General features: G+C 47.4%; 2 protein-coding genes and 1 pseudogene across 2 annotated transcripts; all 3 read left to right on the forward strand.

The window, feature by feature from the left end:
* The first annotated feature begins 4,859 nt into the window (after positions 1–4,859).
* Positions 4,860–5,351, forward strand: LOC119405677 (tigger transposable element-derived protein 6-like). The gene has a single exon (XM_037672519.1). The coding sequence runs from the start codon at positions 4,860–4,862 to the stop codon at positions 5,349–5,351; it is 492 nt and encodes a 163-aa protein (XP_037528447.1).
* A 272-nt stretch (positions 5,352–5,623) lies between these two features.
* LOC119405678 (uncharacterized) lies at positions 5,624–15,134 on the forward strand. Its single transcript, XM_037672520.1, has 3 exons — positions 5,624–6,315; positions 12,278–12,686; positions 14,709–15,134. Exons 1-3 carry the CDS (start codon positions 5,624–5,626, stop codon positions 15,132–15,134), a joined length of 1,527 nt encoding a protein of 508 aa, XP_037528448.1.
* Positions 15,135–15,322: 188 nt separating this feature from the next.
* LOC119405679 (26S proteasome non-ATPase regulatory subunit 2-like) overlaps positions 15,323–25,285 on the forward strand; it is a 15,170-nt pseudogene continuing 5,207 nt past the window's right edge.

A 25,285-nucleotide genomic window follows, 5' to 3' on the forward strand; every position in this document is an offset into this window, starting at 1 on the left:
CCGCTGTGTTTGTCCAGTGAAGCACGTCTTCTTTTCCGCAGGCGCACTTTTTTAGCTGACCACGAGACCGTGTTTTGTTTAGTTTTTTTCGCTAGCAGCAGCGAGGCTGGGTTGCTTCAACTGTCACTCATTAATATCGCTACACTGCATTGCCCTGTGGCTCCTAAGGGCTGTCGCTGAAATCGGGATTGGCTATTGGTACATGGCGCCCAAAGATTTCAAATTAACCGGGCTGGCACTGACCGCTGCTTCAAATTATCCACTCAGATTTACATTGCAAAATACGGGACCACAGAAACCCTTCGAATTATGCGGGATTTCGAAATAACCGAGTTCGAATTAACGAGGTTTTACTGTAGTAGCCTTAGGATATTGGTACTGCTGGCCCTGCTATCCTTACACACACAAGGCACACAACACATGCACATTGTGTCTATGTGTGCGGTATACTATCCTTGACACCGAGAGATTGCAGACTTAGTACGTATATAGTACCACTGTGTTGGAGTGCTGTGGGTTTTACTAGCCCTGGAAGTTTAATTTAGAGGTAAGGGGTGAACCAATTTACAGCCCTTTTGTACTGTAGGGTGTGTGCTTTGGGTTGCTAACCTTTGTGAGCCACTCATGTCCCCTCTGCTCTGCAGTGTGCCCATAGAAGAATTTGTTCACCCGTGAAATATCGCGGACACTGCAATATGCCAGGGGTGTAGCCAGAATCTTTTTCAGGGGGGGGGGGTTTCAACCATACTTTGTGTATGTTCGTGCGTGCGTTTGTATGTGCGCGTGTATATATACGCAAGCAAAACTGCACAATTTCGGGGGGGGGGGGGGTTGTACCTCACCAACCCCCCCCATCCCCTGGCTACACCTCTACAATAGGCGATAGCTAATGGATCTCTTTTGCTTGTGCGCAGGCTCTGGTACTTGCACCAACGCACGACCGCGCACAGCGGGTCGAGCACGTCGCCTCGGCTTTTGCAAAGTATGCAAGAGTACGTATGACGTCCGTCTTTGAAGGCTCGGCGCTCAGTGATGTCGAAGGTTACGACATCTGCATTGCGACGCCCGGCCGCTTCCTCGAGATCCTGGAGGCGGGCAAGGTGACCCTTCATCGCTGCAGCTACCTTGTCGTGGACGAAGCCGACCGCATGCTGGAAATGGGCTTAGACCAACATCTCCGGAAGATCGTGGAGCAGATCCGCCCGGATCGTCAGATGCTGATGTGGAGTACCTGCTCGTCGAACGAAGTCCGCTCGCTGGCCGACGATCTGCTGACAGACTACATCGAGATCATGATGACAAGGTTGGTTGGAGAGGCTTTCTTCCTGTCGCAGGCATGAGACACAGTAATGGTGATCACGAATGGCTTCTGGTTGATAAATTACACCGCCTAGCAATTGCAGATGGGCGTTACTGGAGCCATAATTGTGTTGCGATGGCAGTGCATTCCGCTGTGCGTGTTCGAGTTTAGTGTTGACAGTTTTCGGAAGTTAAGGGGCTTCGTGTTGCTGTCGCTTTGGCAGAGGCGATGGTGCTGACCCCCGTGCACACATTAGTGATGGTGCGTCAGCTTCCTTGTATACATCCCAACCAGCGCGTGAGATCTCGTCAAGTAATTGGCTGTGGCTTGAATAATAAGATTTAGGAGAGCAACCGGGAAATAGATTGCTTGTTTGTTGGCGTTAGGCTCATTCACTGGATTTGTAGTGGTGCCCATTTGAGTTCGACATCGTTCCTGAAGCTGCAGGCATGGCACAGCCGTGGCAGTAGGATGGCACTTTCGGCCAGCAGCGGCAGATTACTAGTGTAGAGGACATGTTGGCCTGTCACGTCATTACCGTGGCAGTGCTGTCAAAACCTCGTTACGGCGACACCAAGCCTCTCACTCACTGGGACGTCGGCGCCTTCAATTGTCGGGGGCCCTGGGACAGTGCCATTGACTGGCATGTTAGGACTACAGATTCTATCGATATATCTCACCTGGATTGCTCTGTTTTATGGGAGGGTGGGCTGTCCACGTATGACTGTGCACTGACATAGTGCGAATTGGCACTATGCTGTCGCTTCGGGAAAACCACCGAGTGGCGTGCGTAGCAGGGTTATTGACTCTCAGGTTCTTGCGCGTAGCGTGTTCCTTCGGTCACTGTGGTTTTCGTGTCGACGCTGCCTCGTGTGGTCACCTATGCGCGCGTTTTCCGTGGGCGAGTGTTGCGTCAACTAGGTTCCTGCATGCGACGCGTCTCAGCGATGTCCTAGCCTGCCGCATGGTATCTCATACTGGGTTCCACGGAACCCAGGGATTCCGTGATAGATATCATAGTGCTTCGCGAGCTGCCAGAACGAATGCAACCCTCTCCCGTTTTACCCCCATTAGCAACTTACTTATTTATCTAGACAAGCAAATTTACTTTACGAAGCCATCGCACTCCTCACATCAGGGGTATACCCCTGATGGTATCAATCACCCCCCCCCCCCAACCAGCGCTCTCGATTGCAGTTAACGACATATAAGTGCCGCTAACTGCTCCAAATTAAGGTTCTTCTGCTCCAAAATTGAAATTTTGCTGCTCCAAAAATTGCTTGCAATTGAGTTTCATCCATGATCACCAATGTGGCTCGAGGCCCTTTCAAAAGCTAGATATATGCCGAAATTTGCGTGTCATGACTGTGTGACGAACATAAATGACAAGTCGTAACATAAAACTCATGACATGCATGTCATGCACCGCATGACACTGCCACGCTCATGATGCGCTTGCGGCCGTTTCATTCACTGGATGTATATAAAGAAATCTCTGTGGCGTGACGTGACTGCATGACGAATATAAATGACGCATCCCCACATGAAAATCATGACATGCATGTCGTTTACGGCACGATTTGCGCGACAATGTCTTGGTGCGCTTCAGGCCGTTTCGTCAGCTGGATACATAAAGAAATTGGCATGGCATGACACGAGTGCGTGACGCACACAAATGACAGGTCATGCGTTGTGTATACTAGAATATAGGTTTCATTAGCATGTTATATACCAGATTGTACACGCATGTATGAATGACAAACATATGATAGGGAACTACATGTCATGACATGAATGCCTTCATTTGCCTCAAAGACAAACAATGTGATGTATGCAGCTCCCTGCTGACTGCTTTGCATTATATCGATTCCCATAAGGCGTGGGATCTGCAGGATTTTTTTTTTTTCGACAGTATTTCAATCTATACACTTCATACCAGGGTAGATGATAGTACCTTGTTGGCAATTTGTGGTACAGTGCAGACCACTTATAACTTAACCGCTTTTAGCGCGGGACCGGTTATAACGTGGGTTTTTTTGACCACCGATATGGCGCCCATAGAACTCAATGTATAGGCCGACCGTTCACTGCGTAGGCGCGCGAAGGAGAATACCGGTTATAGCGCGGACTTTTTAGGCGCGCGACCATATAATCGGCGAACGGAGCACGGTTTCCCGGCGGCGTTCCCGGCGCGCCGGCACGTTGGGAGTGGGAGCGGGAGCAGGCGGGAGCGCGCAGGTGCGCACGTGGAGGCGGCCGCGAAAAGGCAAGCATTGCGGAGGAGAAGAGAGGGTACAGTAGTGTGGGAGACGGGGAGACCTTGGAAGGAGGAAGCATGTTTCGTCACCGTGGCAGCGTCCAATCCGGGTGCGCGGAGTGCGAGACAGAAGCGGTGGCGTACTTTTTTACTTTTTTTTCTTCGACCTCCTTCTTTTGCCTCTTTGCATTTGTTGTGTGCGCTTCGCCGTGCCGTAGTTGCCGTCTGAGCAGGGTTGCCAGGTTGGGCTATAAATAGCCAAATTGGGCTACATTTTTCCGGACTTGGCGGGATTTTTCGTCGTTGGCTATTTGGCTACTTTTGGGCTATTACCTGCCTTCGCTTCAAACGCTTGTTTTCCAGTGCCTTTTCTCCTCTTTAGTGGTGGTTGTGCCTCCAGTTCGTTGTGAATCAAGTGTTTACGTACACAGTTATCTTTACTTCACTCTTTCTACTATACTTTACCTGTGCTTCTGCATTCTTTAGGTATCAGCAGCCTCCACTAGACAATTACGGTAGTCAGTAATAATGAATCTGTTCCTTTAAAATTAAGGCGAAGCTTCCTTTGCCGGGTTTCGCGATGGTGCTGAGTTGTTCCTTCTCACGGCGAATAAATTTGTGGATTCAAATATAAAGTGTAAATGAAAGCACACACGTAGTAACTTGGAGCCTCGTAACGTTTTTCTGTGCTATGCCTACTATCACCAGATTTTACGCATAGCCGTTGATATTAAAGGATATAATTTACCGCTTTACTTTAGCTTAGCTTGATATGGATTCCAACATATGCTCTGAATGTGATCCGCATCGTTTAGCTTTAGTTATTCGCTTTAAATAACCACGGCCGCTACATAAAAAGATGTAGCGGCCGTGAAATAACAAACGAGCAACCACTAAAACATTCGTCTCCTCCATGGGGTTTTTCATTCCTTTGACTACAATCTTCACATTGTGTCGTCACTTCAAAGAAAACAAACAAATTAACAATAAGAAACAAGAAAACAGAAATTCCAGCAAATAAAGTGACATTTCCTTTCTATTTCTACTACCTGCACCACACACGCGATCTTGCAAGCAGCAGCACAATTGGAGACATGTATAAACCCTCTGTGTATAAATTATAATAAATGGAAACCTTTTTCTATATTTGCTCTCTTTGGCTATTTTGGGCTATTTTTTATAAATTACGTTTGGCTACTTTTGGGCTATTATTGGGCAGAAATTTGGCGGGTAGCTCTCCGAGTACCTGGCAACCCTGCGTCTGAGAGCCCAGAGCACGTGTGTTGTCAAGCTCCTGTCGCCATGGCGTCGGCGGTGTCGGCGGCGTGTGCAAGCGGCGTGAAAAAACGCCGTGCCTTATCGCTGGAGACTAAGGAATGCGTCATTAGGGACATGGAGAGTGGGCTGAAGAAGGCGTCGGTGGCGGCGAAATACGGCGTTTCCGACACGACCGTGTCGACCATCTACAAGAACAAAGACAAACTGCGGCAGCAACTGCAGCAAGATTCGTCTTCCCTGTCACGGAAGAGAATACGTACGTCGAAGTATGAAGACCTGGACGCAGCGCTGTTCAGGTGGTTCCGTGAAGTTAGGGCTCAGAGCATCCCAGTAAGTGGCCCCATGCTCCAACAAAAGGCCAAGTCTCTCGGAGCTCTCTTAGGCCACGACGACTTCAATCCACTTAACGGGTGGATCCAGCGTTTCAAAGATCGCCATGGCATCAGCTGCAAAGTGGTGTGCGGAGAAAGCGGCGATGTCGACGACGAGTCTATCGAAGTCTGGCTAAACTTGTAGAGTATGCTGTCCACCTATACTGACAGGGACATTTATAATGCCGATGAAGCTGGCTTATTTATAACCTTTTGCCCAACCGCACGCTTGCGTTGAAAGGCGAGGCCTGCTCCGGCCGTAAGGTCTCAAAGGAGCGCATAACTGTATTGTTTTGCGCTAATTTGGACGGGAGCGACAAGCGCCGCCTCTTTGTCATAGGTAAATCGGCAAGGCCACGTTGCTTTAAAAAGCGAGAGTGCCTGCCAGTGACCTACAAAGCCAATAAAAAGGCGTGGATGACGCAGGATTTGTTCACCAGCTGGCTTTGCAAGTTTGATGAGGATATGGTGGCAGAGAAGCGACGGGTCATACTTATCCTCGACAACTGCACGGCCCACAACGTCAAGCCGAAATTGACCGCCGTCAACCTAAAGTTTTTGCCTGCCAACACGACAGCAAAAAGTCAACCTCTCGACCAGGGTGTCATCGCAACCGTAAAGGCGCTGTACAAAAAGCGCATTTGCGAGAGAGTTTTGCTGAGCATGCAGCAGCAGCAGCCTCTTAAAGTGAACTTAAGGGGCGCAATTGACATGGTGGTCGCTTCATGGTGGAAGGTAAAGGCCGATACCATAAGCAAGTGTTTCAAAAGGGCAGGCTTCGTGCGCAATGCAGAGACTCTGGAAGACGATGAGCAGAGCGACACTTCGCTCGCCGATGAGACCCTCAACACTGACGACGTGTGGTCCGGCCTCGTTGACAGCAACTTTGTAACCGCCACCGACACTTTCCAAGAATTTGTCGATGCCGGGGAGTCGGAGCTTCCTGTCTGCGAGGAAGCGAGCACAGATGACGCGATCGTCGCAGCGGTGCGCGGTAGTGCGGAGGTTACAACGGACGACGAGTCGGACGGCGAAGATGAGGTCGACCCGACGCCGGAACCGGATTTCCCGTGCAAAGACGCGTTGGAATACCTCGCAAAAGTGAAAACGTACTGCGCGAAGAACAGTTTGAGCGAGAAATCGCTTCAGTGCTTAAGCTTTGTGGAAGATGAAATTGTTCGTAGCGCTGTTCACAAGCATCGCCAGACGAAAATAACGGCGTTCTTCCGTTGATGCCGGACTTGAGAACTTCGTTTCCGTGCTGTGTTGTGATTGTGTTGAATGTGTCTGCGAGTGAAAAGTGTAGTAAAGTGCTTTTGAAAGGTGGGTTGCTCTTTTGGCATAGGCAAAGGCCGAAAAAAGCATGCTTTGGTTATAACGCGGTACCGCTTATAGCGCGGATTTTTACAACTCCCGTGACTTACGTTATAAGCGGTCTACACTGTAGTTCTTCTATCCTTAGGAAACCCTTCTAAATATAAACAATTAGAAGTCCGCAGCTTGGGGGCGATATGTTTCAAACGAAAGGTATACACGAGATGGCAATTCTGGTTTCTCTTTATTAGTGCTGATGCCTACATTTATTAAAACATTTGGGTAAGCAAAAATTATTTATTTTATGAATCGGGTTTCAATGTATGACATACGAAAGACGAAAGGGAATTGATGACGGACTACAGGGCCATTGGACGTCACGTCACAGAGTCCAACGGCGCCTGGTAGGGCTCACGTATTTCTTAATCGGTAAAAATGAGGTACATTGTCTTCTGAGGAGGCACATAGACTTGACATACCAAGCTTGAAGAAATTTTGTTGACCCAATGGCGCCAGAATGCGACAAACACCCTTCGAAATGCGTGACGTCACGCGTTGAGATTTCGGCGCGAAATTAAAAAAGTGAAACTTCGAACTTCATTTCCTCCCTTATTATTAAAGCTATGATAGGAAAATAACGACATTAGAGTTCTCAGTGTACAAGTTGTCAATCTAAACCGATTCATTGTTTCTCTTTAGTGTCCCTTTAAATGAAAGCTTTGAGCGTGACTGTGAATGAATAGACCTTTTTCAATCACACGAGCCCCACCAACGGGCGCGCAAGCGCTCATGGGAAATGTGTGTACGCCGCCGCAGCCGCCGCGACGAGCGCGCGGGCTTCGCGCTGTAGCTTTCCGCTTGCACTGTGCCAGGACTTCTTAGAGGCAGTGGATTTGGCAAGGTACAACACATTACTGCGCAATTCAATCACGAACTTCAGTGTTTAGCTGCGACGGCCTCTCGACAATTTCCACTTGTCCCACTGTTGGGCCAGTTGAGCGGCTCCGAAGCGCCAACGTTTATTTATTTATTTTTTTTTGCGCCAGTGCGCCTTAAGGCATAAATGAAAAAAAAAAAAGACAACTCGGTTGCCCATGAAGTGCAGGAGCGGTCTATGATTCGCGCAACGTCCACATCGACACTGTCGACGAGTGCAGTGTGAGGTCCTGATATTTGAAGTGTACACCAGAAAGTGTAGTCGGCATTGGGGAAATGAGATACATTCACTGCGTCGCTCGCACCCTATATGTAACAAACGATAAGTGCCTACTAAGCTTCGTTGGTGCTATAACTACAGGTTGGAATAATACTTAGAGCGAAAAACCAAAGGAGCAGTACAAGGAACGAAATGCACAAACCAGCGCTCACACAATTGAAAGTTTATTGCACGCGTCAAAAAAAGCATATATACAAAAATGGGAGTGCGTCGCGCGTGTCATCAAGAGGCACAAATAGTCAAACAACCAAGGCGCGTGCTTACAGTCGATTAATAAAGTTGGATTCCTTCTCTTGTAACGACTGAGAAGGTTAACTGACACAAAGTGTGGCGTTATTTGGGACATTATATGCCTCCGAATTTTCTCGCGTTGTGGTACAAAATTACACTGTTTTCGAAGATAGGATTACATTTTCATGACTGACATAGAGACGCGAGATGAGACTGCTCCATTCAATGAATTTCGATGCTCGCTGAGGCGCGTATTAATACATCGACCAGTCTGGCCGATGTACATGTGGACACAAGACAGAGAAATTTGCGGTTAACTCCTACACAATTTACAAAACAATTGGCATGCCTCTGACCGCATTTTTCTTGGTCCACCGCAGACCCCTGTGACCTTAATGCGACTAAGCTTATTTGGGGCGGCAAACACAACCTTCACGTCGCTTCCCTACGTCCTTCAGGCCATGCGACTTCTTATACCTGTGCGGAATAACTGCAATATTTCTAGTTTCTTCACTATTTACCGATGGAGGATGTCCGTGTTAATCTTGCTTTGCCATGCGAACAGATTTTCGCGAACCGATACAACGATACGCAGGATATCCCGCCTCTTTGATCACTTTGCAGCTGGAAACTACTGCTCATCTTATGTGCGCAAACTTTTTCCCAATGCCGTGCGTAATCATGACATCACAATTCCTCGTTTAACAATATTCGAATGCACCGACGCGAAATTAAACACCGATTTCGGCGAACGTGGGCTATACTGCCCGGGCAACATGCTCCGCAGTGAAACTTAAAAGCATGTATCAAGAAACTGCAAATTATCAGAGCAAGGCATCTCGCAAGTGAATTGTAGTCCCATAACGTTTTCTTCAAACACGTTTAGAATGTGCTCACTTCTTTGTACAGTGCGTGACTTGTCAATTAAAATCAAATAATCATCTGTATACCTGAACACTGTAACACCTCTCTACAGTTTGGTTAAACCCGATCACGAGCCGCTATGGCAATAAACGCCATAGCGGCTTGTGAACAAATAATCGTTGAATAAATACGAATTCGGTGTTCCAGCTCACATTGCTCACGATAGCACGTTTTGGCTGCATGTATCGGCACGTGAAAACTCGCATACTGCTTAACTGCTACATCCGGTATACATCCGCTCGGTAGTACCTACACTGACTGCATCATTCCTTTCGCATTTCATGCGTAGAGATGCATGCAGGTGCGTTCAGACATGTGTAGTATTTAGGGCTTAATAACAGTCAACAAGCCGCGATGCGTATTTTTTTTTTCTTTCGGTGCTCCTACGGCGCACACGAGCAGCAAGCGACGGAACAGCCAGCGGGCTCGCCGTACACTTTTCCCATAGTGCTTCGCACGCCCGCGGGGGTTCTGGGACTGCTTGAAAAGGGTCTATCTATTGACAGTATTGGTTTCTCATTGTCACATAGAAGTTGTTTGTCCTAATTAGCACATTTTTAAACAGATGTCAATGATCCCGAAGAATTCGAGTGACTAAGAATTGCTCAATTTTAATGAGACCTAACAGACAATAATGCCAAGGAAAGTATAGGGGGTGTTATTTGTAGTAATTTGGATATAAATGCGAAGAAAGTAAAATGGACGAAAAGATAGCTTGCCGCCGGCGGGGACCGAACCTTCGACCTTCAAATTAGTCAGTGGTAGAGCATATGACGCGTTATTCGAAGGTCGCAGGTTCGGCCCCTGCCGGCAGCAAGTTATCATTTCTTCCACTTTATTTTCTTCGCATTTATATCCTAATTACTACCAATAACACCCTCTATATTTTCCTTGGCATTATTGTCTCTTAGTTCTCAATAATATTGTGTCTAACAAAGAAAAACGAGCCCTTAAAAAGTCACTTTAATTCCTAAGAATTGCTCAGTAATTTTGGGGATGACTGAGGAGGATTTAGGTTTACCTAAGGGCCATATCACTGAGTGTCATATTTCACGAAGGACGTGTCGACCTGAAAGAACAAAGAATGTCACTGTTTCGGCACAAAGGGGACAGTAATGAATACGAAATCCAAGTGGTATGCGAAGCAAGGCTAGCAGATCACTCATTTAGCATGAGACATGGCGTAACTCGAGCGAAGCGACGTTCGTGCTGTATGTGACTTCCACGACAACTTTGCGATGAGAACACGACACTCAGAAAGGTATGAACTGTCGGCTGAGACCTTTAATAATAAGTCGCGTGCGACCACGTCCGCCTGATCAAAGTACACAATTTCTCACGGAGTCACGGAGACCCCGCCCCCCCTTTTCGCGCTACATAGGCGGCCGGCTCGTTTTGGTCTTGTTATTGATTTGGATATTATACATAAAATGATGGCGATGGCAAAAATGGAGTGTCCATATAATTGTCTTATCAAAAGCAAGAAGAGATCACTGGTTTAGAGGTCAAATGCTATGCATTTAAATGCAAGTTGTCGACTTTACTCTGATGCAGCTCAAAAAGAAAGCGCCCTTTCGCCGTCAAAGGACCCGCCTCCAGCCAATGACGTCGCAGTGTCATCGTGACCCCGTGGCAGACCGGCTTCGCGCCGCGTTCACGAGAGGAATCACAAAGCAACGTGTCAAAAAGCGTGTCACAAAGAGGTCGCGACACCAGTGGCTGGAGGGGGGCCCTTTGACTGCGAAAAGCCGCTTTTTTCTTGTGTTGCATGCGAGCATAGTCTCTTTCATTCGTTAAGACATTGCGGTCTTAAGAAGAAATCAGTGTGACCCAACTTCCCTAATTGCTCTATTGAGAACAACTACGCAAATAAGAGAGTTACTAAGCAGTAATCGGAATAAAATTCGGCAGATCCCACGCCTTGTGGGAATCGTTTTCATGCGAAGCAGTCGGCGAGTAGTTGTCTATGCTCCATTTTTTGGCTTTGAGCCAAGCGTTACGAGGTGGGTCAACGAGTTTTTGTAAGTGTAGTAGTTGTGTGCACATCGTGGGTTTAGAAGGCACGTCGGCTACACTGGCGTTTAAAGGGTAACTTATAGTCTGATGTAACGCCAGCACTCACATTAGAGCACAGACGCCAGTTTTTTTCGAAACTAAGTGTATTTTACGGTGCGAGAGAGTGAATATCATATCTAACTTCTAACGCGGTAGCGTTAGGTAGCTCGTTTCGCAGAAATTCCGCCGTTGGTGTCGGCGTCGCTTATGAGTGAAAAATCGTCCGTGACCGAAAAATAGAGAAAGATGCCAATAAAATAAAATATTCGGTCCCACTGAGGATCAAACCTGGGCCGTTTGCGTGGCAAGCAGGTGTCCTAGCCAAAAGTCACGATGTCACTGGCAATTGCTTCGGAAAAAACACTACATAAATGTCATGTAGTGGAAGCAGTCTCTTAACGCATTTTGTTCGGCAGGTGTCACGACGAAAATGAGCCAATTCGGCGATTTGTACGTGCATTGGCGAGGCCATAAAACTACGCTTTTCACGCGACGCCATGCTTCAAAAAAAAAAAAAAAAAAAAAAAAACAAGAAGAAGTCTGGATAGTGCCCCAATCGCCGCTAATAACAGAAACTTGCAAACAGCTCCAAAAATGGACAACTATGTCCGTCTAGCGGAAAACATATCAGGCAAACATGGGATATTGTGCTGCCCTCTGTGAGGCATTGTGGGAAACATGTCTCGACTCTAGCACAGAGAAATGCTTCAGATCGAAAACCTGTTGTACCATTACTATAGATACATCGATCGCGCGCGTGTGTGTGTGCGTGTGTGTGTGTGTGTGTATTTAACAACGCGCGTTAAGAAGTATGCACTTAGTGGTTGACATGCGCACTAGGGGCCGGATTTCGCTTTTTGTTTGTTTTTTGTTTTGTTTTTTAATATTTATGAAGTGAAGCTTGTTCGCAGAACCCCTTTTTTGTCATTTAATACTTCATGCGTCTCTGACTTGAGCTAGCTAGGTCGCATAGTATTTAAAGAGGTGGTATAGTTCCTACCTGGCGATACTTCGCAACTAAAATTCTCCTCTTTCCTCGGCATTACTGTTTGGCAACGCGTGCTTCCAACAGAGAACCATGGCATGTAATGAGATTTATAGCATCACTGGCTACAATAATTATATAATTGCAACTAATTGCCAAAATCATACTACATCTAAAACTTCACCTTGCTTTAGATTGAGTCTCCAGAAGATTAGTTCAAATTTTGTAAATTTCATGGAATTACAGACAGTCATGATGCGTGTCAGAAGAGGTTAAAAACCCGATTTAACTAATTCCGCGTTTTTTGTTTTTCCTTTCGTGGCTCCTGCTGTGGGGACATTGGCAGTCGCCGCCAAAGGTTCGTGAACCTGCCCAAGCCCGACTGGGACCACATCGTGCTCGTGCCCTTCCAGAAGCACATCTACAATGAACATCCGAGCACCGCGAACCGGCCGCCGGAAGAGGTTGATGCGTTTAGGAGGGACGAGAAGATCATCGTCCAGGGCCGGGATGTGCCGAATCCGATCTTGAAATTGGAGGAGGCCACCTTTCCCCATTTTGTACACAAGGCCATCCGTGAGCAGAACTATGAAACTGTGACTGGCATACACGCTTACATCTGGCCCATCTCTCTCAGCGGGAGAGACCTTCTGGCCATTGTCGAGACCGGATCGGGCATGACGGTTGGCTACGTGATCCCCGTCATCCTCCATATCCACGAGCAGCCCTGCCTACAGCGCCGCGAGGGCCCCATTGTGAGCGCGCTCATCTTGTTTGGGTGTCTATTTTTGAGTCTTGCTGTAGGGCTCAGCATGAGCCTTTAGTGCGTAACTGAAGATATATTTGAAGTTCAGGACAAGCTGGAATCTTGAAGCCGTGAAAAATCTTTGGATTCGACAAGCGGTCCTTTCTTCAAGGCTGCCACTGCCTACCCTAGGTGGTGAAGTCTCCACCAAGTAATGTAGGCAGTTACAGCCTTCAAAAGACCATTTGTCCAAACGTTGTCTGCAGTGACAGCCATTGTTACAAGGATTTTCACCGACTGAAGTACTTTTTATCGACCTACTTTTGGCATAAAGTATGTCTAACGAATGGAGATAAGGCAGTCTTATCTGTTCCTAGAATCGGCTTGCCAGCATGGTACGCTAGCTGCAACAGCTCGAAATACAGTAAAACCTAGTTAATTCAAAGTCACTGGGACTGTGAAAAACTTTCGAATTAGGCGGGTTTTCGAATTAAAGAAACATACAAAAAGCGGGATGCAAGGAACTTTGAATTACTGAAAGTAATCAGAGGTGGTCGTTTGGCCTTTTAGTTTGTGGCTCCAAGGGTTGTTTTTCAGCAATACCTGGTCCCATTTTTGCCGCGAACTCGGGAAAATGGCAGGCCTCGCTACTATCAGCGCAAAAAAAGAAAAAAAGAAAAGAAGAAGTGTCGTGGTCAGCTGAAATGCGTGCCTGCGGAAGAGAAGGCATGCTTCACTGCAGCACAGTCGTGTCACGTGGGCAGCATGTCACCTGCTCCTCGCAGCTTCAGCGTGTCGTGATGCGACCATTCGCCCATTCTTTCTGGTAAAATAAAGAATATGATAATGGCCAGTGTGACGGAATCCGTAATGTGTTAATGTGTTCAGACTGGAAAACATAATCATTGAAGTTTTCATTGAGTTTTCCAAGTAGGCGTTACAGGCGAGAACTCCGCCAGCAGTGCAAGTGCGGAAATTGCCGAAGCAACCGCAAATCGGAGGTTCTCATACATCAAGAATTCCGTCAGACCATCCTTTATTATCTTTTCTTTTCCCAAAAAGAATGGGTAAATCATGACGCGCTGACGTTGCGAGAAGCATGTGACATGCTGCCGCGTGTCACCGCTGTGTTGCAGTGAAGCACGTCTTCTTTTCCGCAGGCGCACTTTTTTAGCTGACCACGAGACCGTGTTTTGTTTAGTTTCTTCGCTAGCAGCAGCGAGGCTGGGTTGCTTCAACTGTCACTCATTAATATCGCTACACTGCATTGCCCTGTGGCTCCTAAGGGCTGTCGCTGAAATCGGGATTGGCTATTGGTACATGGCGCCCAAAGATTTCAAATTAACCGGGCTGGCACTGACCGCTGCTTCAAATTATCCACTCAGATTTACATTGCAAAATACGGGACCACAGAAACCCTTCGAATTATGCGGGATTTCGAAATAACCGAGTTCGAATTAACGAGGTTTTACTGTAGTAGCCTTAGGATATTGGTACTGCTGGCCCTGCTATCCTTACACACACAAGGCACACAACACATGCACATTGTGTCTATGTGTGCGGTATACTATCCTTGACACCGAGAGATTGCAGACTTAGTACGTATATAGTACCACTGTGTTGGAGTGCTGTGGGTTTTACTAGCCCTGGAAGTTTAATTTAGAGGTAAGGGGTGAACCAATTTACAGCCCTTTTGTACTGTAGGGTGTGTGCTTTGGGTTGCTAACCTTTGTGAGCCACTCATGTCCCCTCTGCTCTGCAGTGTGCCCATAGAAGAATTTGTTCACCCGTGAAATATCGCGGACACTGCAATATGCCAGGGGTGTAGCCAGAATCTTTTTTCAGGGGGGGGGGGGTTCAACCATACTTTGTGTATGTTCGTGCGTGCGTTTGTATGTGCGCGTGTATATATACGCAAGCAAAACTGCACAATTTCGGGGGGGGGGGGGTTGTACCTCACCAACCCCCCCCATCCCCTGGCTACACCTCTACAATAGGCGATAGCTAATGGATCTCTTTTGCTTGTGCGCAGGCTCTGGTACTTGCACCAACGCACGACCGCGCACAGCGGGTCGAGCACGTCGCCTCGGCTTTTGCAAAGTATGCAAGAGTACGTATGACGTCCGTCTTTGAAGGCTCGGCGCTCAGTGATGTCGAAGGTTACGACATCTGCATTGCGACGCCCGGCCGCTTCCTCGAGATCCTGGAGGCGGGCAAGGTGACCCTTCATCGCTGCAGCTACCTTGTCGTGGACGAAGCCGACCGCATGCTGGAAATGGGCTTAGACCAACATCTCCGGAAGATCGTGGAGCAGATCCGCCCGGATCGTCAGATGCTGATGTGGAGTACCTGCTCGTCGAACGAAGTCCGCTCGCTGGCCGACGATCTGCTGACAGACTACATCGAGATCATGATGACAAGGTTGGTTGGAGAGGCTTTCTTCCTGTCGCAGGCATGAGACACAGTAATGGTGATCACGAATGGCTTCTGGTTGATAAATTACACCGCCTAGCAATTGCAGATGGGCGTTACTGGAGCCATAATTGTGTTGCGATGGCAGTGCATTCCGCTGTGCGTGTTCGAGTTTAGTGTTGACAGTTTTCGGAAGTTAAGGGGCTTCGTGTTGCTGTCGCTTTGGCAGAGGCGATGGTGCTGACCCCCGTGCACAACATTAGTGATGGTGCGTCAGCTTCCTTGTATACATCCCAACCAGCGCGTGAGATCTCGTCAAGTAATTGGCTGTGGCTTGAATAATAAGATTTAGGAGAGCAACCGGGAAATAGATTGCTTGTTTGTTGGCGTTAGGCTCATTCACTGGATTTGTAGTGGTGCCCATTTGAGTTCGACATCGTTCCTGAAGCTGCAGGCATGGCACAGCCGTGGCAGTAGGATGGCACTTTCGGCCAGCAGCGGCAGATTACTAGTGTAGAGGACATGTTGGCCTGTCACGTCATTACCGTGGCAGTGCTGTCAAAACCTCGTTACGGCGACACCAAGCCTCTCACTCACTGGGACGTCGGTGCCTTCAATTGTCGGGGTCCCTGGGACAGTGCCATTGACTGGCATGTTAGGACTACAGATTCTATCGATATATCTCACCTGGATTGCTCTGTTTTATGGGAGGGTGGGCTGTCCACGTATGACTGTGCACTGACATAGTGCGAATTTGGCACTATGCTGTCGCTTCGGGAAAACCACCGAGTGGCGTGCGTAGCAGGGTTATTGACTCTCAGGTTCTTGCGCGTAGCGTGTTCCTTCGGTCACTGTGGTTTTCGTGTCGACGCTGCCTCGTGTGGTCACCTATGCGCGCGTTTTCCGTGGGCGAGTGTTGCGTCAACTAGGTTCCTGCATGCGACGCGTCTCAGCGATGTCCTAGCCTGCCGCATGGTATCTCATACTGGGTTCCACGGAACCCAGGGATTCCGTGATAGATATCATAGTGCTTCGCGAGCTGCCAGAACGAATGCAACCCTCTCCCGTTTTACCCCCATTAGCAACTTACTTATTTATCTAGACAAGCAAATTTACTTTTAACGAAGCCATCGCACTCCTCACATCAGGGGTATACCCCTGATGGTATCAATCACCCCCCCCCCCCCAACCAGCGCTCTCGATTGCAGTTAACGACATATAAGTGCCGCTAACTGCTCCAAATTAAGGTTCTTCTGCTCCAAAATTGAAATTTTGCTGCTCCAAAAATTGCTTGCAATTGAGTTTCATCCATGATCACCAATGTGGCTCGAGGCCCTTTCAAAAGCTAGATATATGCCAAAATTTGCGTGTCATGACTGTGTGACGAACATAAATGACAAGTCGTAACATAAAACTCATGACATGCATGTCATGCACCGCATGACACTGCCACGCTCATGATGCGCTTGCGGCCGTTTCATTCACTGGATGTATATAAAGAAATCTCTGTGGCGTGACGTGACTGCATGACGAATATAAATGACGCATCCCCACATGAAAATCATGACATGCATGTCGTTTACGGCACGATTTGCGCGACAATGTCTTGGTGCGCTTCAGGCCGTTTCGTCAGCTGGATACATAAAGAAATTGGCATGGCATGACACGAGTGCGTGACGCACACAAATGACAGGTCATGCGTTGTGTATACTAGAATATAGGTTTCATTAGCATGTTATATACCAGATTGTACACGCATGTATGAATGACAAACATATGATAGGGAACTACATGTCATGACATGAATGCCTTCATTTGCCTCAAAGACAAACAATGTGATGTATGCAGCTCCCTGCTGACTGCTTCGCATTATATCGATTCCCATAAGGCGTGGGATCTGCAGGATTTTTTTTTTTTCGACAGTATTTCAATCTATACACTTCATACCAGGGTAGATGATAGTACCTTGTTGGCAATTTGTGGTACAGTGCAGACCACTTATAACTTAACCGCTTTTAGCGCGGGACCGGTTATAACGTGGGTTTTTTGACCACCGATATGGCGCCCATAGACTCAATGTATAGGCCGACCGTTCACTGCGTAGGCGCGCGAAGGAGAATACCGGTTATAGCGCGGACTTTTTAGGCGCGCGACCATATAATCGGCGAACGGAGCACGGTTTCCCGGCGGCGTTCCCGGCGCGCCGGCACGTTGGGAGTGGGAGCGGGAGCAGGCGGGAGCGCGCAGGTGCGCACGTGGAGGCGGCCGCGAAAGGCAAGCATTGCGGAGGAGAAGAGAGGGTACAGTAGTGTGGGAGACGGGGAGACCTTGGAAGGAGGAAGCATGTTTCGTCACCGTGGCAGCGTCCAATCCGGGTGCGCGGAGTGCGAGACAGAAGCGGTGGCGTACTTTTTTACTTTTTTTTCTTCGACCTCCTTCTTTTGCCTCTTTGCATTTGTTGTGTGCGCTTCGCCGTGCCGTAGTTGCCGTCTGAGCAGGTTGCCAGGTTGGGCTATAAATAGCCAAATTGGGCTACATTTTTCCGGACTTGGCGGGATTTTTCGTCGTTGGCTATTTGGCTACTTTTGGGCTATTACCTGCCTTCGCTTCAAACGCTTGTTTTCCAGTGCCTTTTCTCCTCTTTAGTGGTGGTTGTGCCTCCAGTTCGTTGTGAATCAAGTGTTTACGTACACAGTTATCTTTACTTCACTCTTTCTACTATACTTTACCTGTGCTTCTGCATTCTTTAGGTATCAGCAGCCTCCACTAGACAATTACGGTAGTCAGTAATAATGAATCTGTTCCTTTAAATTAAGGCGAAGCTTCCTTTGCCGGGTTTCGCGATGGTGCTGAGTTGTTCCTTCTCACGGCGAATAAATTTGTGGATTCAAATATAAAGTGTAAATGAAAGCACACACGTAGTAACTTGGAGCCTCGTAACGTTTTTCTGTGCTATGCCTACTATCACCAGATTTTACGCATAGCCGTTGATATTAAAGGATATAATTTAACCGCTTTACTTTAGCTTAGCTTGATATGGATTCCAACATATGCTCTGAATGTGATCCGCATCGTTTAGCTTTAGTTATTCGCTTTAAATAACCACGGCCGCTACATAAAAAGATGTAGCGGCCGTGAAATAACAAACGAGCAACCACTAAAAACATTCGTCTCCTCCATGGGGTTTTTCATTCCTTTGACTACAATCTTCACATTGTGTCGTCACTTCAAAGAAAACAAACAAATTAACAATAAGAAACAAGAAAACAGAAATTCCAGCAAATAAAGTGACATTTCCTTTCTATTTCTACTACCTGCACCACACACGCGATCTTGCAAGCAGCAGCACAATTGGAGACATGTATAAACCCTCTGTGTATAAATTATAATAAATGGAAACCTTTTTCTATATTTGCTCTCTTTGGCTATTTGGGCTATTTTTTATAAATTACGTTTGGCTACTTTTGGGCTATTATTGGGCAGAAATTTGGCGGGTAGCTCTCCGAGTACCTGGCAACCCTGCGTCTGAGAGCCCAGAGCACGTGTGTTGTCAAGCTCCTGTCGCCATGGCGTCGGCGGTGTCGGCGGCGTGTGCAAGCGGCGTGAAAAAACGCCGTGCCTTATCGCTGGAGACTAAGGAATGCGTCATTAGGGACATGGAGAGTGGGCTGAAGAAGGCGTCGGTGGCGGCGAAATACGGCGTTTCCGAACACGACCCGTGTCGACCATCTACAAGAACAAAGACAAACTGCGGCAGCAACTGCAGCAAGATTCGTCTTCCCTGTCACGGAAGAGAATACGTACGTCGAAGTATGAAGACCTGGACGCAGCGCTGTTCAGGTGGTTCCGTGAAGTTAGGGCTCAGAGCATCCCAGTAAGTGGCCCCATGCTCCAACAAAAGGCCAAGTCTCTCGGAGCTCTCTTAGGCCACGACGACTTCAATCCACTTAACGGGTGGATCCAGCGTTTCAAAGATCGCCATGGCATCAGCTGCAAAGTGGTGTGCGGAGAAAGCGGCGATGTCGACGACGAGTCTATCGAAGTCTGGCTAAACTTGTAGAGTATGCTGTCCACCTATACTGACAGGGACATTTATAATGCCGATGAAGCTGGCTTATTTTATAACCTTTTGCCCAACCGCACGCTTGCGTTGAAAGGCGAGGCCTGCTCCGGCCGTAAGGTCTCAAGGAGCGCATAACTGTATTGTTTTGCGCTAATTTGGACGGGAGCGACAAGCGCCGCCTCTTTGTCATAGGTAAATCGGCAAGGCCACGTTGCTTTAAAAAGCGAGAGTGCCTGCCAGTGACCTACAAAGCCAATAAAAAGGCGTGGATGACGCAGGATTTGTTCACCAGCTGGCTTTGCAAGTTTGATGAGGATATGGTGGCAGAGAAGCGACGGGTCATACTTATCCTCGACAACTGCACGGCCCACAACGTCAAGCCGAAATTGACCGCCGTCAACCTAAAGTTTTGCCTGCCAACACGACAGCAAAAAGTCAACCTCTCGACCAGGGTGTCATCGCAACCGTAAAGGCGCTGTACAAAAAGCGCATTTGCGAGAGAGTTTTGCTGAGCATGCAGCAGCAGCAGCCTCTTAAGTGAACTTAAGGGGCGCAATTGACATGGTGGTCGCTTCATGGTGGAAGGTAAGGCCGATACCATAAGCAGTGTTTCAAAAGGGCAGGCTTCGTGCGCAATGCAGAGACTCTGGAAGACGATGAGCAGAGCGACACTTCGCTCGCCGATGAGACCCTCAACACTGACGACGTGTGGTCCGGCCTCGTTGACAGCAACTTTGTAACCGCCACCGACACTTTCCAAGAATTTGTCGATGCCGGGGAGTCGGAGCTTCTGTCTGCGAGGAAGCGAGCACAGATGATGCGATCGTCGCAGCGGTGCGCGGTAGTGCGGAGGTTACAACGGACGACGAGTCGGACGGCGAAGATGAGGTCGACCCGACGCCGGAACCGGATTTCCCGTGCAAAGACGCGTTGGAATACCTCGCAAAAGTGAAAACGTACTGCGCGAAGAACAGTTTGAGCGAGAAATCGCTTCAGTGCTTAAGCTTTGTGGAAGATGAAATTGTTCGTAGCGCTGTTCACAAGCATCGCCAGACGAAAATAACGGCGTTCTTCCGTTGATGCCGGACTTGAGACTTCGTTTCCGTGCTGTGTTGTGATTGTGTTGAATGTGTCTGCGAGTGAAAAGTGTAGTAAAGTGCTTTTGAAAGGTGGGTTGCTCTTTTGGCATAGGCAAGGCCGAAAAAAGCATGCTTTGGTTATAACGCGGTACCGCTTATAGCGCGGATTTTTACAACTCCCGTGACTTACGTTATAAGCGGTCTACACTGTAGTTCTTCTATCCTTAGGAAACCCTTCTAAATATAAACAATTAGAAGTCCGCAGCTTGGGGGCGATATGTTTCAAACGAAAGGTATACACGAGATGGCAATTCTGGTTTCTATTTATTAGTGCTGATGCCTACATTTATTAAAACATTTGGGTAAGCAAAAATTATTTATTTTATGAATCGGGTTTCAATGTATGACAACGAAAGACGAAAGGGATTGATGAAGGACTACAGGGCCATTGGACGTCACGTCACAGAGTCCAACGGCGCCTGGTAGGGCTCACGTATTTCTTAATCGGTAAAAATGAGGTACATTGTCTTCTGAGGAGGCACATAGACTTGACATACCAAGCTTGAAGAAATTTTGTTGACCCAATGGCGCCAGAATGCGACAAACACCCTTCGAAATGCGTGACGTCACGCGTTGAGATTTCGGCGCGAAATTCAAAAAATGAAACTTCGAACTTCATTTCCTCCCTTATTATTAAAGCTATGATAGGAAAATAACGACATTAGAGTTCTCAGTGTACAAGTTGTCAATCTAAACCGATTCATTGTTTCTCTTTAGTGTCCCTTTAAATGAAAGCTTTGAGCGTGACTGTGAATGAATAGACCTTTTTCAATCACACGAGCCCCACCAACGGGCGCGCAAGCGCTCATGGGAAATGTGTGTACGCCGCCGCAGCCGCCGCGACGAGCGCGCGGGCTTCGCGCTGTAGCTTTCCGCTTGCACTGTGCCAGGACTTCTTAGAGGCAGTGGATTTGGCAAGGTACAACACATTACTGCGCAATTCAATCACGAACTTCAGTGTTTAGCTGCGACGGCCTCTCGACAATTTCCACTTGTCCCACTGTTGGGCCAGTTGAGCGGCTCCGAAGCGCCAACGTTTATTTATTTTTTTTTTTTGCGCCAGTGCGCCTTAAGGCATAAATGAAAAAAAAAAAAAAGACAACTCGGTTGCCCATGAAGTGCAGGAGCGGTCTATGATTCGCGCAACGTCCACATCGACACTGTCGACGAGTGCAGTGTGAGGTCCTGATATTTGAAGTGTACACCAGAAAGTGTAGTCGGCATTTGGGGAAATGAGATACATTCACTGCGTCGCTCGCACCCTATATGTAACAAACGATAAGTGCCTACTAAGCTTCGTTGGTGCTATAACTACAGGTTGGAATAATACTTAGAGCGAAAAACCAAAGGAGCAGTACAAGGAACGAAATGCACAAACCAGCGCTCACACAATTGAAAGTTTATTGCACGCGTCAAAAAAAGCATATATACAAAAATGGGAGTGCGTCGCGCGTGTCATCAAGAGGCACAAATAGTCAAACAACCAAGGCGCGTGCTTACAGTCGATTAATAAAGTTGGATTCCTTCTCTTGTAACGACTGAGAAGGTTAACTGACACAAAGTGTGGCGTTATTTGGGACATTATATGCCTCCGAATTTTCTCGCGTTGTGGTACAAAATTACACTGTTTTCGAAGATAGGATTACATTTTCATGACTGACATAGAGACGCGAGATGAGACTGCTCCATTCAATGAATTTCGATGCTCGCTGAGGCGCGTATTAATACATCGACCAGTCTGGCCGATGTACATGTGGACACAAGACAGAGAAATTTGCGGTTAACTCCTACACAATTTACAAAACAATTGGCATGCCTCTGACCGCATTTTTCTTGGTCCACCGCAGACCCCTGTGACCTTAATGCGACTAAGCTTATTTGGGGCGGCAAACACAACCTTCACGTCGCTTCCCTACGTCCTTCAGGCCATGCGACTTCTTATACCTGTGCGGAATAACTGCAATATTTCTAGTTTCTTCACTATTTACCGATGGAGGATGTCCGTGTTAATCTTGCTTTGCCATGCGAACGATTTTCGCGAACCGATACAACGATACGCAGGATATCCCGCCTCTTTGATCACTTTGCAGCTGGAAACTACTGCTCATCTTATGTGCGCAAACTTTTTCCCAATGCCGTGCGTAATCATGACATCACAATTCCTCGTTTAACAATATTCGAATGCACCGACGCGAAATTAAACACCGATTTCGGCGAACGTGGGCTATACTGCCCGGGCAACATGCTCCGCAGTGAAACTTAAAAGCATGTATCAAGAAACTGCAAATTATCAGAGCAAGGCATCTCGCAAGTGAATTGTAGTCCCATAACGTTCTTCAAACACGTTTAGAATGTGCTCACTTCTTTGTACAGTGCGTGACTTGTCAATTAAAATCAAATAATCATCTGTATACCTGAACACTGTAACACCTCTCTACAGTTTGGTTAAACCCGATCACGAGCCGCTATGGCAATAAACGCCATAGCGGCTTGTGAACAAATAATCGTTGAATAAATACGAATTCGGTGTTCCAGCTCACATGCTCACGATAGCACGTTTTGGCTGCATGTATCGGCACGTGAAAACTCGCATACTGCTTAACTGCTACATCCGGTATACATCCGCTCGGTAGTACCTACACTGACTGCATCATTCCTTTCGCATTTCATGCGTAGAGATGCATGCAGGTGCGTTCAGATGTGTAGTATTTAGGGCTTAATAACAGTCAACAAGCCGCGATGCGTATTTTTTTTTCTTTCGGTGCTCCTACGGCGCACACGAGCAGCAAGCGACGGAACAGCCAGCGGGCTCGCCGTACACTTTTCCCATAGTGCTTCGCACGCCCGCGGGGGTTCTGGGACTGCTTGAAAAGGGTCTATCTATTGACAGTATTGGTTTCTCATTGTCACATAGAAGTTGTTTGTCCTAATTAGCACATTTTTAAACAGCTGTCAATGATCCCGAAGAATTCGAGTGACTAAGAATTGCTCAATTTTAATGAGACCTAACAGACAATAATGCCAAGGAAAGTATAGGGGGTGTTATTTGTAGTAATTTGGATATAAATGCGAAGAAAGTAAAATGGACGAAAAGATAGCTTGCCGCCGGCGGGGACCGAACCTTCGACCTTCAAATTAGTCAGTGGTAGAGCATATGACGCGTTATTCGAAGGTCGCAGGTTCGGCCCCTGCCGGCAGCAAGTTATCATTTCTTCCACTTATTTTCTTCGCATTTATATCCTAATTACTACCAATAACACCCTCTATATTTTCCTTGGCATTATTGTCTCTTAGTTCTCAATAATATTGTGTCTAACAAAGAAAAACGAGCCCTTAAAAGTCACTTTAATCCTAAGAATTGCTCAGTAATTTTGGGGATGACTGAGGAGGATTTAGGTTTACCTAAGGGCCATATCACTGAGTGTCATATTTCACGAAGGACGTGTCGACCTGAAAGAACAAAGAATGTCACTGTTTCGGCACAAAGGGGACAGTAATGAATACGAAATCCAAGTGGTATGCGAAGCAAGGCTAGCAGATCACTCATTTAGCATGAGACATGGCGTAACTCGAGCGAAGCGACGTTCGTGCTGTATGTGACTTCCACGACAACTTTGCGATGAGAACACGACACTCAGAAAGGTATGAACTGTCGGCTGAGACCTTTAATAATAAGTCGCGTGCGACCACGTCCGCCTGATCAAAGTACACAATTTCTCACGGAGTCACGGAGACCCCGCCCCCCCTTTTCGCGCTACATAGGCGGCCGGCTCGTTTTGGTCTTGTTATTGATTGGATATTATACATAAAATGATGGCGATGGCAAAAATGGAGTGTCCATATAATTGTCTTATCAAAAGCAAGAAGAGATCACTGGTTTAGAGGTCAAATGCTATGCATTTAAATGCAAGTTGTCGACTTTACTCTGATGCAGCTCAAAAGAAAGCGCCCTTTCGCCGTCAAAGGACCCGCCCTCCAGCCAATGACGTCGCAGTGTCATCGTGACCCCGTGGCAGACCGGCTTCGCGCCGCGTTCACGAGAGGAATCACAAAGCAACGTGTCAAAAAGCGTGTCACAAAGAGGTCGCGACACCAGTGGCTGGAGGGGGGCCCTTTGACTGCGAAAAGCCGCTTTTTTCTTGTGTTGCATGCGAGCATAGTCTCTTTCATTCGTTAAGACATTGCGGTCTTAAGAAGAAATCAGTGTGACCCAACTTCCCTAATTGCTCTATTGAGAACAACTACGCAAATAAGAGAGTTACTAAGCAGTAATCGGAATAAAATTCGGCAGATCCCACGCCTTGTGGGAATCGTTTTCATGCGAAGCAGTCGGCGAGTAGTTGTCTATGCTCCATTTTTGGCTTTGAGCCAAGCGTTACGAGGTGGGTCAACGAGTTTTGTAAGTGTAGTAGTTGTGTGCACATCGTGGGTTTAGAAGGCACGTCGGCTACACTGGCGTTTAAAGGGTAACTTATAGTCTGATGTAACGCCAGCACTCACATTAGAGCACAGACGCCAGTTTTTTTCGAAACTAAGTGTATTTTACGGTGCGAGAGAGTGAATATCATATCTAACTTCTAACGCGGTAGCGTTAGGTAGCTCGTTTCGCAGAAATTCCGCCGTTGGTGTCGGCGTCGCTTATGAGTGAAAAATCGTCCGTGACCGAAAATAGAGAAAGATGCCAATAAAATAAAATATTCGGTCCCACTGAGGATCAAACCTGGGCCGTTTGCGTGGCAAGCAGGTGTCCTAGCCAAAAGTCACGATGTCACTGGCAATTGCTTCGGAAAAAACACTACATAAATGTCATGTAGTGGAAGCAGTCTCTTAACGCATTTTGTTCGGCAGGTGTCACGACGAAAATGAGCCAATTCGGCGATTTGTACGTGCATTGGCGAGGCCATAAAACTACGCTTTTCACGCGACGCCATGCCAAAAAAAAAAAAAAAAAAAAAAAAACAAAGAAGAAGTCTGGATAGTGCCCCAATCGCCGCT

This window comes from Rhipicephalus sanguineus, chromosome 9 (assembly GCF_013339695.2).
Source record: "Rhipicephalus sanguineus isolate Rsan-2018 chromosome 9, BIME_Rsan_1.4, whole genome shotgun sequence".
Classification (NCBI taxonomy): domain Eukaryota; kingdom Metazoa; phylum Arthropoda; class Arachnida; order Ixodida; family Ixodidae; genus Rhipicephalus; species Rhipicephalus sanguineus.

Bases quoted from the DNA above. Each gene is read 5' to 3' on its own strand.
- LOC119405678 (XM_037672520.1), top strand. From the start codon at position 5,624: ATGACGCAGGATTTGTTCACCAGCTGGCTTTGCAAGTTTGATGAGGAT. The intron at 6,316-12,277 runs GTACTGCGCGAA...GGACATTGGCAG, and splicing joins TACCTCGCAAAAGTGAAAAC to TCGCCGCCAAAGGTTCGTGA. The intron at 12,687-14,708 runs GTGAGCGCGCTC...GCTTGTGCGCAG, and splicing joins AGCGCCGCGAGGGCCCCATT to GCTCTGGTACTTGCACCAAC.
- LOC119405677 (XM_037672519.1), top strand. From the start codon at position 4,860: ATGGCGTCGGCGGTGTCGGCGGCGTGTGCAAGCGGCGTGAAAAAACGC.